Here is a 15,336-nt window from a genome sequence, read left to right as displayed (position 1 = left end):
ACGTTTTGTAAGAATATAGGAAGTGAAACTAAACAATTATTTTAACTAATTCAATCTAACAAAACATTTTGCAATGTTCTCATCGTTTCATAATAGAAACTTCAATTCAAAATATTAATTTATTAGTCTTTTAAATAAAATACAAAATATTACAATATTGAATTCTTATCATAATTACACATTTTAAAGGTTTTAACATAGTATTCAATGACTGTTTGAATTATATTTCCTACCTTTTATATCCAAAATTACCTTAGAGCATTTCGCTTTCAAGAATTTGCTTCTAATTTTACCCCTATCCACCTTTTTCTTAGGTGGGCAATTCCACGTCAAAACAGACAAATTTCGGAGTACAACACCGATTTTTTTTAAATATGTGTTAATATATAAGAAAATACAAGACTTTTGGCGCTAGTTTGAGTCAAAAATCTTTTTTCGTTTCGGAGATACGAACTGTCTAAGTTTGCAGTTTTTGGCAAAAACACGTAATCTTTGAAAATTTATATCTCCTAAACGAATAAAGATAGAAGACTCTGGCTATAACGAGTGTACTCAGAAAGAATCATACTTTATTAGAAAAATATAAAAAAAGACAGTTTGTTTTAATTGGTTAAAACTATTAACAATTAAAATAAACATTTGAATTAACAAATGTGTTGTCATGCTCTGACAATTATAAGAAAATATCAGGAATGTTCCTTGGAATGTCCTCTACAAAGAAAAAAATTAAAACGCGTATACTCTCTTGGTGTTCATAGTGAAAAAAAAAATTTTATCACGACGCGCACGGCCAGAAGCGTCGTTCAAGCGGCGTAAACCGGTGAAGCGCATGCGTAACTGAGCGCGACTAGTCTCTACATGTCGGAATCCATCAATCTATGAATAATGCGAGTTAATAACATGTTTTAATTGTGTGTTTATGTTTTTATAACTATTATAAATTAACAATATATTTATTATTATTCTGCTTTAAAGCAGTCGTTATTTATTTACAAAATAATTAGCAATAAGACATTTGAACATGGCATTGAATATACAAATTATATACTAATTTATATTTACATATTTTATTAAATTATGGCAGAAGAAAATATTATGAATATGAAATTTCGGTACTGAAAATATTTAACAAACTTTAACAATTGTATAATTATCTGATTGAGGAAAAGCTTTAGTTTGTAATTGTGTCTTGGAATCTATCGTTAAAAATGCACGATAATTTCTAGTCCCTTTAACTATTTTCACTTTTAAATAAAATCTCGTTTAAATTATTTTCATGCTTATTAAAACACTTCGTACGAGATTTTTTTTAAAAGTGAAAATAGTTAAAGGAACTAGAAATTATCGTGCATTTTTAACGATAGATTCAAAGACAATTACAAACTAAAGCTTTTCCTCAATCAGATAATTATACAATTGTTAAAGTTTGTTAAATATTTTCAGTACAGAAATTTCATATTCATAATATTTTCTTCTGCCATAATTTAATAAAATATGTAAATATAAATTAGTATATAATTTGTATATTCAATGCCATGTTCAAATGTCTTATTGCTAATTATTTTGTAAATAAATAACGACTGCTTATAAAGCAGAATAATAATAAATATATTGTTAATTTATTATAGTTATAAAAAATAAACACACAATTAAAACATGTTATTAACTCGCATTATTCATAGATTGATGGATTCCGACATGTAGAGACTAGTCGCGCTCAGTTACGCATGCGCCTCACCGGTTTACGCCGCTCGAACGACGCTTCTGGCCGTGCGCGTCGTGATAAAATTTTTTTTTTCACTATGAACACCAAGAGAGTATACGCGTTTTAATTTTTTTCTTTGTAGAGGACATTCCAAGGAACATTCCTGATATTTTATTATAATTGTCAGAGCATGACAACACATTTGTTAATTCAAATGTTTATTTTAATTGTTAATAGTTTTAACCAATTAAAACAAACTGTCTTTTTTATATTTTTCTAATAAAGTATGATTCTTTCTGAGTACACTCGTTCTAGCCAGAGTCTTCTATCTTTATTCGTTTAGGAGATATAAATTTTCAAAGATGACGTGTTTTTGCCAAAAACTGCAAACTTAGACATTTCGTATCTCCGAAACGAAAAAAGATTTTTGACTCAAACTAGCGCCAAAAGTCTTGTATTTTCCTATATATTAACACATATTTAAAAAAAATCGATGTTGTACTCCGAAATCTGTCTATTTTTACGTGAATGGCCCTGTATGCTCTATTACTTGTGAAATATTGAAATCATGAATTCCTTTCATATTTACATATCTACATGCTTTTATTATAATTTTCATCAACTATATGAGTTCTAAATCCAAAATTGTATGCCCAAAATAACCGGCAAGTCCTTCACTCTCAAGGTTTTTCTTATGAATTGATTAATTACTTTTCCATCATTTTCTTAGCGGTCACTCGCAATATCAACTTTGCATTATGGCACTTTCTCCAGCCGACTTAGTGCCATTTATATTTTATTTTTATTAATATAACCTGGAAAATATACCAATCAATACAATGTGTCTCTCTTCTTAGATGTACTGCTTTCAGTTTTCTAAATTTATTCACTGTATACCCTATCACACATAAATGATTGAAATCACATGAATTATTTTCATATTTACACATCTACGTGATTTTATTATAATTTTCATTAACTATAAGATTTATATTTCTAAAATTGTATACCCAAAATCACCTACAAGCCCTTTACTTTCATGGATTTGCTTAGAAATTCATTCCTTTTTTTTAAGTTTTAGAACGCCGAGGTTTTGACAACATTTTTACCCTTTGAAAAGCAGCAATGTTGATTTATGTTTGTTTATGTTAAGCCCCAAAAAACAGCGATCTGAAATAGCGTCTTATATAAGACGTTCCGGCGGCTAACATTGGAGAAAATGTAAAAATTTTTGAATTTTAAAATTAATTTGTATATAGGGGTTTTCGGGAGTGGAGAAGACGATAATAATAATATTTTTTATTTCCACCCCTAGAAACTACCCTTTTTGCACAGGGACCGTTTTTTTATTTTCTTATGAATTTCATTATTATAGTGGATGCAATTTTGTGTGATATACATGGAAGCATGGTGTAAGGCAGAGTGTTTCATGACATACGTCGCAAAATCAAATCTGGAACGGCGTTTTTTATTCGATATTGAACAAAGTTTACACACACGTTGGAGAACCTTTGATGAATCTTCACTGGTAATTGGAACAGCAAAATGTCGACCAGTCAATCGTAGATTGCTTGATTGGATGGAAGATGAATGACGATTGGAATCAATACCGAGCATATTCCATACTACTTCCAATCGAAATTTTGGAAAAGAAAGTGGAATGTCCGCTCACTGATTATATAATGCATGAGCATTTGCCAGAGATAGCTCTACCAAATAGAAGAAAAATTTTCTATACCACTTCATGGACTTTCTAGTGGTTTCAGTCAAAGACAATTGCCTATCTATATTGTCGACTGCCCCCATGTTCTGATTATATTCTAAAATGCACGTAGGTTTTATATTATTTTCCTCAGTTTTCCAGTCTTTTTTGACGGTACAGCTAAATCCAAGTTTATGCACGGTAGTTATCATATAAACCTCTTTCTTATCTATCCATTTAAAAAAAAGCCACACATCATTGTGAGCAACTTCTACTTGACCTTTGTTCAATTTGGCATTCAATTTTGGTACGCTTTTCCGATTTTTTCGAAGTGTATCACACATTCCTGTATCCTTATCATGTAAGAATTAAGCTAATTGAGGAGATGAATACCAATTATTAATATGTATTACATGGCCTTTGTGAAAATACGGCTCAAGGAAATGAGCTACTATATCTCATGAAATCCCCAAACCACATTTTTTGAAATCAGTAGTGGAACTTGTGTAGACTATGAAATGAATTAGAAATCCAGATTTGCAATCAACAAGTGCAAACACTTTGATTCCAAAGCGGTTCCTTTTCAATGGAAGATATTGCTTGAAGATTAGTCGTCCTTTCCACAACACTAAGCTTTCGTCAATGCATAAATTCTTCCCCGGAGATATAGTACATGAAAATTTGACTAGAAGATCATCGATTACAGGTTTCACTTTTTTCAATGGATGATTTCCCAATTCGTCGTTATTTGCGAAATGCAAAAAGTGCAGGATTTGTAAATACCTGTTTCGACACATTACAGTGTTGAAAATGGGTGTTGATATTAATAGATCTGTACTCCATTAGTTTTCCAATTTATTCTTTCGAACATGACCCATATTGATCGTAGAGCTAAAAAAACTCGCAGCTTATTGACCGTCACTGGTTCCCAAACCTTCATATTCAAACGATAAGGTTCAGGGCTTTGTTCCTGATATAGATTCTTTTGAGATTTGATCATTTCGAAGAGAGAATGGTAAAAAAAGAGCTCAAAATAATCAAGAGGTAGGTTGCAACATCTGACAGAATCATGAACCTGAAATGAGCCGGTGAAGTCTTTTATTGAATGATAAAAGAATTTATCATATTTAATATCAGAAGAGTATGTACCCGTATCATAATCATCATCATTGATCTCTATTATAGCCTGCTCACATCACCAGAAGAATCTGGCTCTGATTCGTTACTAGACCAAATTATGGTTTCTTCGGTGTTAGCCATTATTTTTAGGAATAAACGTATAAAGTAAATTAGTACTAAGCTAGTAGTAGCCGATAGCCGATATAAAATATTTAGATAAAAGATCTAAACGTAAAGCATAAAGCAAGTAGAGATGATTTTGGAGCACAAGTAGTATTAGCGCAGAAGACTTATTTCCAACGAGAAGAGTTATGCAACAATGGCCATCTGTTAGCCAAATATGAAATGACTTCAGAGGGGTACTTACTGAACGTCCCAGAAACCCCACGCATGCAAGTAAAATTTTTTCGTGTCCGTTTTATATAAGACTTTCCGGCGCTCCAAAGGTTAACTGTTACTCCCAATATCAACTATATGAATGAGGGCTCTTTTTCAAGCAAACTAGTGCCATTTGTATTTTCTTTTCATTAATATAAACCAGAAAATACACAAATTAATGCAATGGAAGCCTCTCTTTTTTAGATATACTGCTTTCATTTTCCCAAATTTATACACTGTATTTTCTGTCGCATGGAAAATATTGAAATGATGACTTCTTTTCATTGTTTCACTTCTATATAGATGATGTTATCATTATATTTATTATTTAATTGACTTATATATTTCAAAGAGTTTATGCCCAAAACCACCTGCAAGCCTTTCACTATCAAGAATTGGCTTCAAAATTTGTTAATTTCTCCACTATTTTGCTTAGATTTAATTATCAACATTAACTTTGCATTATGGCTCTTTCTATGGCAAATTGATATTATTTCTGACTTCTTTCTAGTTAATATTACAGTTCAAGCCTGTACAATGTGACACAATAAATACGTTATTATAATTCAATCTGAAATAAAATCTCATTAAATACCAAAAAAAATTTCACATATTACTTCATAAAATTCAATGTTTTACTTATAAGAAATTAAATTTGGATAATTTTTTTGGAGATAATAATAATTTCTTTCTACTCTGATTAGGGAAGCGTAGATAAATATTTGGTTTTAATACTTTTTTGATATTATAATTGAATATTAAATAATGATTAGCTAATATTTATCTATTTTTCTTTATTCGTAGTAATAAGAAAGTTTTATTGACTGCTGGATAATTGTTTGTATATATGATATATCCTATCGGACATTTAAATTCCACTTCAGTTTAAAGAAAGAAGTTAAACATGCATTTTGTTAATGATTTCAATACCTGGAAGTTTAGCGTATGGTTTTCAAATACTTTAACAAATTCTTGCAATTAATATGCTCTTGATAATCATTGAGGCACATAAATGTTGAAAGTATACTTCTTGGCACAGCGTTGAAAATATTGAAATATTAATCTTACTTCATCCGGTCAACTCTATCCTCAACAATGAAAATAGAATTATTCTATCTCAATTTATCTGAGAAAGAAATTTCAGATAGTACCACAAAATATACTAGCATCCTGTATTGTAAAATATAATGTTATACTTATCTAATAATTGTCGACTTTTTATGTCATTATTATTCGAATTTATTTTTCATTTTAAAAATTAAACACATTCACTAACATAACAAAGAACATTCTTACTGCATTAAATTTACATAACCTTACATTACTATTGAAAGGATTGACAGTTAACAAGTCGCGGGATTAGTTATATCGATTACATCTATTTATTTACCAGTTCAAAACTATAGTTTCGTCGTTGAGTATAGTTAGTTGGAAGCGATGTGAAAATAACGTCACTTTCCTTAGCGGCCAACTTCAGCCCGAGACATACATCTGGCTAGAGAAGATGATGACGGATGAGACTGAAGATAGCCGCGACTTTTTAGCCGCGAGTTCAGGAAACGCTCAGCATGAAGTTGGCGAGTCACCCGGTATACGAAATCGGTGGCACTCCTACCTTCAATCGAGTTTTTTAAAAATAAAGAATTTTTTTAATTTTCTTTAACAAGACAGTTTTGAAGCTGCTTAAATTTGGAATCCAACAGTATGCATTTCGTGAGGGTGCGCAACTCTCTTAATGCCCTTTGTTAACTGAGAAGTGAACAGAATATGACTTAGATAGATGAATTGCCGTTTTCTAACTTTGAGCTGAATGTTTAAAATAGCAGGAAATTTTTTTAATTTTTTCACCTACGCAGTCCTCTAGCCCATTAAATTCTCAATAAAACAGTATGTATTTCGTGAGGGTTTGCGACTCCCTTAATGCCCTTTTTTAACCAAGAAGTAACCAGAATTCAGAATAGATGGATAAACTAACGTTTTCTATCTTTGGGCTAAATTTTTAAATAGCAGGCATTTTATAAAATTTTTTTCTCATACACAGTCGCAAAGTCCATTAAATTCTGAAGATAACGATATGCATTTCGAAAGGGTTCGCGACTCCTTTAATGCCCTTTTTTAACCAAGAACTAAACAGAATTCAGAATAGATGGATAAACTAATGTTTTCTGTCTTTGGGCTGTATTTTTAAGTAGCAGGCATTTTTTAAATTTGTTTTCACATACACAGTCTCAAAGCCCATTAAATTCTGAATATAACGATATGCATTTCGAAAGGGTTCGCGACTCCCTTAATGCTTTTTTTTTAACCAAGAAGTAATCAGAATTCAGAATAGATGGAAAAACTAACGTTTTCTGTCTATTCTGAATTCTGATTACTTCTTGGTTAAAAAAAAAGCATTAAGGGAGTCGCGAACCCTTTCGAAATGCATATCGTTATATTCAGAATTTAATGGGCTTTGAGAATGTGTATGTGAAAAAAATTTAAAAAAATTCCTGCTATTTAAAAATTCAGCCCGAAGATAGAAAACGTTAGTTTATCCATCTATTTTGAATTCTGGTTACTTCTTGGTTAAAAAAAGGCATTAAGGGAGTCGCGAACCCTCACAAAATCCATACAGTTTTATTGAGAATTTAATGGGCTAGAGGACTGTGTAGGTGAAAAAAATTTCCTGCTATTTCAAAAATCCAGTCCAAAGTTAAAAGACGTCAGTTTATGCAATAAAATGTTCTATTTCTCAGTTGAAAAAGGGCATTAAGGGAGTGGCGAACCCTCACGAAATCTATACTGTTTTATTGAGAATTTAATGAGCTAGAGGACTGTGTAGGTGAAAAAAATGTTTTAAATTTCCTGCTATTTCAAACATCCAGCCCAAAGTTAGAAAACGGCAGTTCATCTATCTAAGTCGTATTCTGTTCACTTCTCAGTTAACAAAGGGCATTAAGAGAGTTGCGAACCCTCACGAAATGCATACTATTTTATTGAGAATTTAATGGGCTAGAAGACCGTCTAGGTGAAAAAAATTAAAAAAATTTCCTGCTATTTCAAAAATCCAGCCGAAAGTTGGAAAACGTGAGTTTGTTAGGTTAATGTCCTGTTTCTCTCTTAAGAGCATTAACCCGTCAATGGGCGCGCGGGGTGTCCAAAACACCCCAAAAATAGAAATCTAATGATAGCTTAGCGAAAAATTTGTGCAATCACTTACAAGTATTAGCGTTTAATTAATATAAATAACTTAAAGAGATGCAACTGCTATCGTATACGAAGGGAACGTCACATAGATGATATTTATTGAAAATAAATCTGAATTCGTAAATATTTTACGCCTAATAACGAAAAACAAATGGGGTGTCCGTGGCACCCCACGCGCCTATCTACGTAAAAAAAAGCACGCGCCTATTGGCGGGTTAAGGGAGTTGCAAACCCTCGTGAAATCCATACTGTTGGATACCGAATTTAAGCAGCTTCAAAACTGTCTTGTTAAAGGAAACTAAAAAGATTTTTTTATTTTTAAAAAACTCGATTGAAAGTATAAGTGCCACCGATTTCGTATACCGGGTGACTCGCCAACTTCATGCTGTGCGTTTCCTGAATTCGCGGCTATCTTCAGTCTCATTGATGACGGAAAGAAATGAAATTTTTCGTTATATATATAGTTAACAGAGTATGAGATCTCTCGATTGCGTGGACGGATTTTGATGTTCATGGGCTCAAATGAAAGCTTGTTCCAAACCATTACAAGAAAAGCTTTACTTAAATCGTGGCAATGTATCATTCACGGAAAAAAATCAATTTAAAAATTGAGACGGCTAAACGTAGTGTATAAGATACAGTAGTGCCTCGACGGGGGTAAGACATGTCTATACCTACTTTTATGTACTTGCCGTCGAGACACTACGGTGTCTCTTGATTTTTACCGTGGCAAAAAATTAATTTCTACATAAAAAATAGTAAGATAAAAGTTACTAGTCAGTTCAGCTCAGTTCAGTTTCTTTTATTTGCCCTTGCGGAGTACAAATGGACCTCGCTCCATGCACACTTCGTCACATTCATAAAATAATATAATAATAAAAATAAAATACAATCTCCGCATATTCCTTAAAACTAATACATTGCCTTACACCTATTGCCTAAATACTACTGTGGGACATCGTGGCCTACACTCCACTTTCCTCATCACGCTCCTTCCATCTACTCACATCCTAGAGAGAGAGAGAGAGAGAAAGAGAGAGGCCATTCATCCCTTCATCCCTTCATCCTTCCATCCACACGCATTCCTTCTCATTCTCCATTTATACCGGACTTCGTTCCTTTCTCATTTATTCCTTCCACCTTTCTCCTTCTTTCTATTTCATCCCTCATCCAGCTATCACCTTCCCCATCCTCTCTTAATATCTCCTTAATCCTCCTTCCCACTCCCTCACTTCCTATATTCCCTCCGCCCCTGCATTCCTCCAACACGTGTTCCTAACTCTACTCCCCAGCCACACACTCTACACTTCCTCTCTTCCTCTACGAGCCAGTACCTTCCTTCTCTCATCTCATTTCCCAACCTGTATCTCGCTATCCTCCTCTTCCTCTTTTCATCCCCCTTTTCCCTCAAATACCTTAGTACCCCCTCCACCATCACTTCCTTAAACCACTTGTTATACCGGCTCATCACAATTTTCTCCAGCACTTCTACCTTCTCCTTCCTCATCACTCCCTCCATCCTCTTCCATTTTCCCTCACTTTCCTTTTCCCTATTTCCTCCCACACCCTCCTCCCCCCTTCCTAATACTTTTCTAGAAAACCTGCCCTCTCCCATTCCCACCTAGATCCCACTTTCTTATTCCTTCTTCTGCTCTCTACTTCTCTCAGACACATCCTCGCCTACTTGCTCCCTCTTCCGTTCCTTAACCTCTCCTCAAACTCCCACGCTCTCCTTGCTGCCCCAATCCTCAACTTTTCTCTCTTCATCTCTCCTCCCTCACCATATACCCTGGTGTCTCCACCTCCACCCCCAGCATCCACCTTATACCCCTCTCGTTCAGTCCCTCCACACCTCTCCTTTCCCTCCATCCCCAAATTTCCACTCCGTATGACAGCACCGGCCTAACTAGCCTGTCAAAGATCCACATCCTCCTACCTACATCGTTTCCAAAAATCCTCTTTCCTACTCCCCATACTTCCTTCAGTGCCACCATTGCCTTCCTTCCTCTTTCCTCCAAGTGCCCATCCTACGCCCCGTTTCTCTTGAATACATAACCCAAGTATTTAAACTCCCTCACCTCCTCTATCCTTCTTCCTCCCCACTCCACCCTCAACTCCCTTCTCATCCTCTTCCCAAATCTCATCACCTTTGTTTTACCCACGTTAACTTCTAACCCTCTTTCCGCCATAAACCTCTCCACCTCCTCTATCATCAGCTTCAGACCCCTCACATCCTCCGCTAGCAGCGTTATGTCGTCCAAATATAGCAGCGAAAAAAACTTAGTATTACCCACTCCCACCCCTCCTTTCCCGTTCCTCTCAAGCCTCCCCTTCAACTCTGCTATATATAATATAAACAACTTCGCGCTTAAAGGACATTCCTGCCTCACCCCCCTCGCCGTCCAGAACTGCCTACTCCTTTCTCTACCCAGCCTCACCTCACATTTAGTTTCCCTGTAGAAATCCCTTATTCCCCACCTTAACCTCTCACTTATCCCTTCCCTCTCTAAAACCTCCCATAATATCCTCCTATTCACCGTGTCAAATGCCGCCCTCAGATCAATGAACGTCGCTACCAACCCAGCACTCCTCTTCTGCACTTGCCTACCTACTATACAATTCAACACAAAAGATATTGTCTATCGTTCCCCTTCCCTTTCTAAAACCTGCCTGCCCCTCTCCAATTATTTCTCTCTCATTCATCTCCTTCTCTAATATCTCTTCCAAAATACTCGCGTACACCTTACTGGCCGTGCACATCAAGGTCACCCCCCCTATACTCCTCTACCTTACTCTCTTTCCCTTTCTTTTTAATCGGTACGATAACTTCTGCCTTCCAGTCTTCCGGCCATCCCTCTCCCCCCCCCCCCCATACCCCATTTATTACCCTCCGCATCCCTTTCACTAAGCTTCCTCCTCCACATTTCCATACTTCATTTCTTATCCCGTCTACCCCTGCAGCCTTCCCTCTCTTAACCTTCTCCACCGCTCTCATCACCTCTTCCATACTTATCTCTTCTTCTCCTCTCTTTCTCATCTCTCTCCCCCACCCCTCTCTCACCCTTACATCTACTCACCCTAATAATCTCATAAAATGGTCCCGCCATTTCTCTATATCTATTCCATCCTCCCTTCTCTCTTCTTTTACCCTGAGTCTTCTCAGCAACTTCCAGATTTCTCCCTCCGTTTTAATCCCCTCTATCTCCTTTTTAAACTCTTCACTTCTCTCCTCCCTCTTTCTCTCACACAGCTCCCTGTACTCCTTCTTTCCCTTTATATAACCCTCCCTCTCCAACTCTCCCCTTCTCCATTTCTTCACCTCCCCAATCAATCTCCTCTTGCACTCTCTGCACTCACTGTCAAACCATCCTGCTTCTCTCCTCACCTCTCCTTCCCTCTCCCCTATTTCCAGCTCTACTTCCCCAACTTTCCCTTTTATCTCTTCCCGTAACTCTTCACATCTGCTCTCCCTCCATTTCCACCCCTCTAACATTTCCCTCATATCCTTTTCCTTACCCTCATCCCACCTCTCTACTCCTCCCTTCCTCACATCTCTTTTTCTTCTTCTCTTCGACTCTCTACTTTTCTCCCATAATCTCATTTCCAATCTTATCGGCATATTATCCGAATCCGTTCTATGCAGCACCCTCAAACTCAGCATCTCTCTCCTCACTCCTTCACACCACACTATATAGTCTATTACCGAACTCCCCCCACTCCCTATATATGTTGCCCTTCCCTCCCTGTCTCCTTCCATTCTCCCATTCCAAGGTCTCCTAGCATCCTTACGATTCTCATCCCTTCTCCATTTATTCCCTTATCCTCTGACATACTACTCACTTCCTCTTCCCCATCCAAATCCCTTACCCCTCCCAACATTCCGGTCCTCGCATTCCAATCCCTACCAATTATGTATCTTTCTCCTCATCCTCTATCCACTTCACTCCTTATATTTTCCTCCGCTCTTATCCACTCACCCTCTCTCATATATACTCCCATCCCCTGTACTATCTCCCCCCTTCACCCTTTACCCTAATCACCATTAACTCATTCTTTTCTACAATCTCTTTCTGTCCCTCCTGCCACAAATCCTCCCTTATCCCAACTATCATCCCTTCCCTTGCCCTGCCTCTTTTATTCTCCCTGTATACCCACTGCTTCACCCACCTATATCCTTTCGGCATCTCCCTCCTAATTCATCCCCATCCTTTCTCCTCCACCCACGTCTCAATTAAAAACACTATGTCCCATTCCTTTATACCCTCCCAGAAACCCTTATCCTTCCCCCCTAAACCTGGCCCCACATTCCAGAAAGTACAGCTCCTAATCCCTCTCATATTTTTCTTTCCCCTCTCTACACCTCTCCCTTCTTTCCTTTTCCTCTTCTTCCCCTCTGTCCCTCCCTTCCATTGCAGCCCTCTCTCTCATTATCCGTCCTTTTCCCTCCATCCCACCCCAAACCCCACCCTCATTCTCCCCACCTTCTCCCCTCCCTCCTCTACACCCCTTTTTCCTCTATCTTCACTGCCAACTTCCTCTCCCCCCCCCCCTCTCCTAATCAGCCCATTTCTCTCCTCGCACCAAATCCAGCATTTATCCTCCATCCGTAACTTTCCATACCCGAACCTCACCCTCTTTCCCTTCCTCCTTTCCTAACCAGCCCTGTCCCCTATACTTCTCCTTATTCTCCTCTCCTCCCACGTAAGGTCGTCCTCCACCCTTACACTTCTGTCCCCAATCATCCTTTTCTTCATCATTATCTTCTTTTTCGTCTCCAACCTCTTCAATGTCGCAACCACCACTTCCCTCCCACCTCCTCCTATATACTTCATCTCCTCTTCCATCTCTTCCTTTCCATCCACCCCCAGATCTTTCATCAGGCTCATCACCTCTTTTTCTTTTTCTTCTTGCCCTTTCCCTTTAACCCCCCATACGATTACATTCCTTCTCTTCTCTTACCTCTCCCTTCTCTCCATTCTTTCCTCCAGCCTGTTCAGGCGCCTTTCTTCATCTCCCACACCTTCCTATCCTTCCAACTTTCCAAACTTCTCCCCTATTTCCTCCACTTTCTCCTTAACCCCCCTCCACTCCCTACTATTCACCTTCAACCTTCCACCCTCTTCCTCATCTTTTCCATCTCCTCCCTCCACTCCTTTCTATCCTCCTCCCATTGCTTCTTCATATCCTCCCATCTTTCCCATCTTTTCCTTCTTCTCTTCCTCCAAACTCGCCATCTTATCCCTGATTTCACTAAACATACCCAGTATCTTTTCCACTCCATCCCCCTCTTTCTCCTTTGGCGATCTCAGCACCTTCTGGCTCTTCCTGAATCCTCACTCCTCTCCCTTCCCTACTCCTTCTTCCCTACCTCTTCCCCCCCGCATACTCCTCCAAATTCCCTAAACTCCCTACACTATTCGCCCTCTCCCTGGCTGCACCTACCCACCCCAGCCTATCCAATTTTAATTTCCCGCCTTCCTCCTTGTTTCCCATGTCACCTGTTATCCTTTCCTACCTTACCGGCCTCAATCCATCCTAGACCGTCAGATGTCACCTCCCGCCTCTTATCAGACCGCTTATCTCCCGCCTAATCGCCTGGCTCTGGCCCTAACCTCACTATTCCTCCATTACTTCTAATCACTTTTCCTATGTCCCTTCTTGCCACCTGAATTCCCTCTTCTATCCCTTCACTACTTTTACTCTTCCCACATCGCTTCTTCACTCACACTCCACCCGTTATACAGAAAAACTCCTTCTTAATCCCTACTTATCACACAGCAATCATTCACACATCCACTCACTTTCACATCCCGAAATGAAGTCCTAAAAGCTACTAGTCGGACCTCTGTTCTATGCAATGATATTAAATAGCAACATTTTGAAATTAGGAGAAGCAAAGCTTGCATTATAAGATAGCGACTTACGTATGAACATTACAGGCTCGGCAAGTAACTTGTTTGTGTTGCTTTTTTTTTTTTTTATAAATTTTAACTTTTGCCACGGTAAATATATTTATTTGCTTAACATTTAGATTTCACTAAACTTTTTAATTAAAATATTTTATTTTACTATATTACTTATGCTACACGATTTATGTACTTGCCGCCTTTTTTTATAAGCGAAGCTTGTTTTTTGTGGGATTTCATAATGTTTTTTAATTTCTATATGTAATCATAATGCACATAGTAATCGCTGGATTAGCTATATCGATTATTCCTATTTTATTTGACAGCTCCAGTCGAGCTACATCCATGCAGGTTTTGTCATTTGTTGTGTTCGTACCACCCAGGGCTTTCTTAGCTCTAACTAAAATATATGACACGTTTGGTCATTTCAGGCATTTTGCTGCAGCGCTTTGTCAGCGCTGGGTGACACTGAACACAACCATTAACATTATATAATAACCAATTTCAAGGCGATGACATCTGCGAAAACCAACTTCATGACAGAGACATCCGCCAAAGGTTGAAGAAAAACGAGAAGAATTTAATATTTTGACATAAACGAAAAAGTAGTGTATGAGATCTCTGGATTGCGTGAACCGATTTTAACATTCGAGGTCTCATTTGAAAGCTGTTTTAAAACGTATTCAAATGAGACTAGAGTCTAATGATGTCAATTTATATAGGTTTTATGAAATATGATCGAAATTAGTTTTAGATTAGGATGACCAAACTTGCTCTAAATGTTACACGGTAGCGCTCGGCGGTATGTACTTGCCGTCGATGCACTACCGTAGCTCTTGATAAAAAATGCAAAGAAATGAAGATATAAACGATTACCGCTAAGTTCATTTCCCTGGAATATACTAAGTTCTCCGTTTACTTAATTTCATTTATCATGAATACATTTTGAAAGCAATATTAACAAATCCGATGATCTGAAAATGAATAGCAATTTAAAAAACTCTTTATATCTGTTCATGTAAAATAAAAATAGAGAAATGTAGAAATTTCCTGCATTCCGACCCGAGAAAATTTTTTATATCACTTTTCACGAAAAATTGACAAAAAAAACTACATAAAATCATGAATCGCCATATTAGACACGGTATTGTAAACAAAATCAAAATGAAAATAAATTCATGACCAACGGCCTCATAAACCTTCGAGTAATGATTTTCAACTTGTTTTGATTAACACAAAAATGTGTAATCTTGTGAAAGGGTTAATTAATTTTTTTTCTCTTCTGTCTAGCTCCTGTCCCTAAACTCAATGCTTCTCAGGACCTACAACTACATCAA

The 15,336-nt window shown here is 37.1% G+C and overlaps 2 protein-coding genes across 22 annotated transcripts in view; one reads left to right on the top strand and one right to left on the bottom strand.

The window, feature by feature from the left end:
* Nucleotides 1–11,712, bottom strand: part of LOC136773765 (repetitive organellar protein-like) — a 34,088-nt gene extending 22,376 nt beyond the window's left edge. The window contains exon 1 of the mRNA XM_066727679.1: nt 11,171–11,712. Within this exon, the coding sequence (XP_066583776.1) occupies nt 11,171–11,712 (542 nt within the window). The remainder of the gene's footprint in view (nt 1–11,170) is intronic.
* Csk (C-terminal Src kinase) overlaps nt 1–15,336 on the top strand; it is a 278,720-nt gene that overhangs the window by 52,569 nt on the left and 210,815 nt on the right. The window lies entirely within an intron of this gene.

This window comes from Prorops nasuta, unplaced genomic scaffold, assembly GCF_024137725.1.
Source record: "Prorops nasuta isolate Cenicafe-Biocafe unplaced genomic scaffold, Cenicafe_Pnas_1.2 PNAS00005, whole genome shotgun sequence".
Lineage (NCBI taxonomy): Eukaryota > Metazoa > Arthropoda > Insecta > Hymenoptera > Bethylidae > Prorops > Prorops nasuta.
The sequence above is the reverse complement of the archived record's forward strand: the minus strand, read 5'-3'. Positions and strand labels throughout refer to the sequence as shown.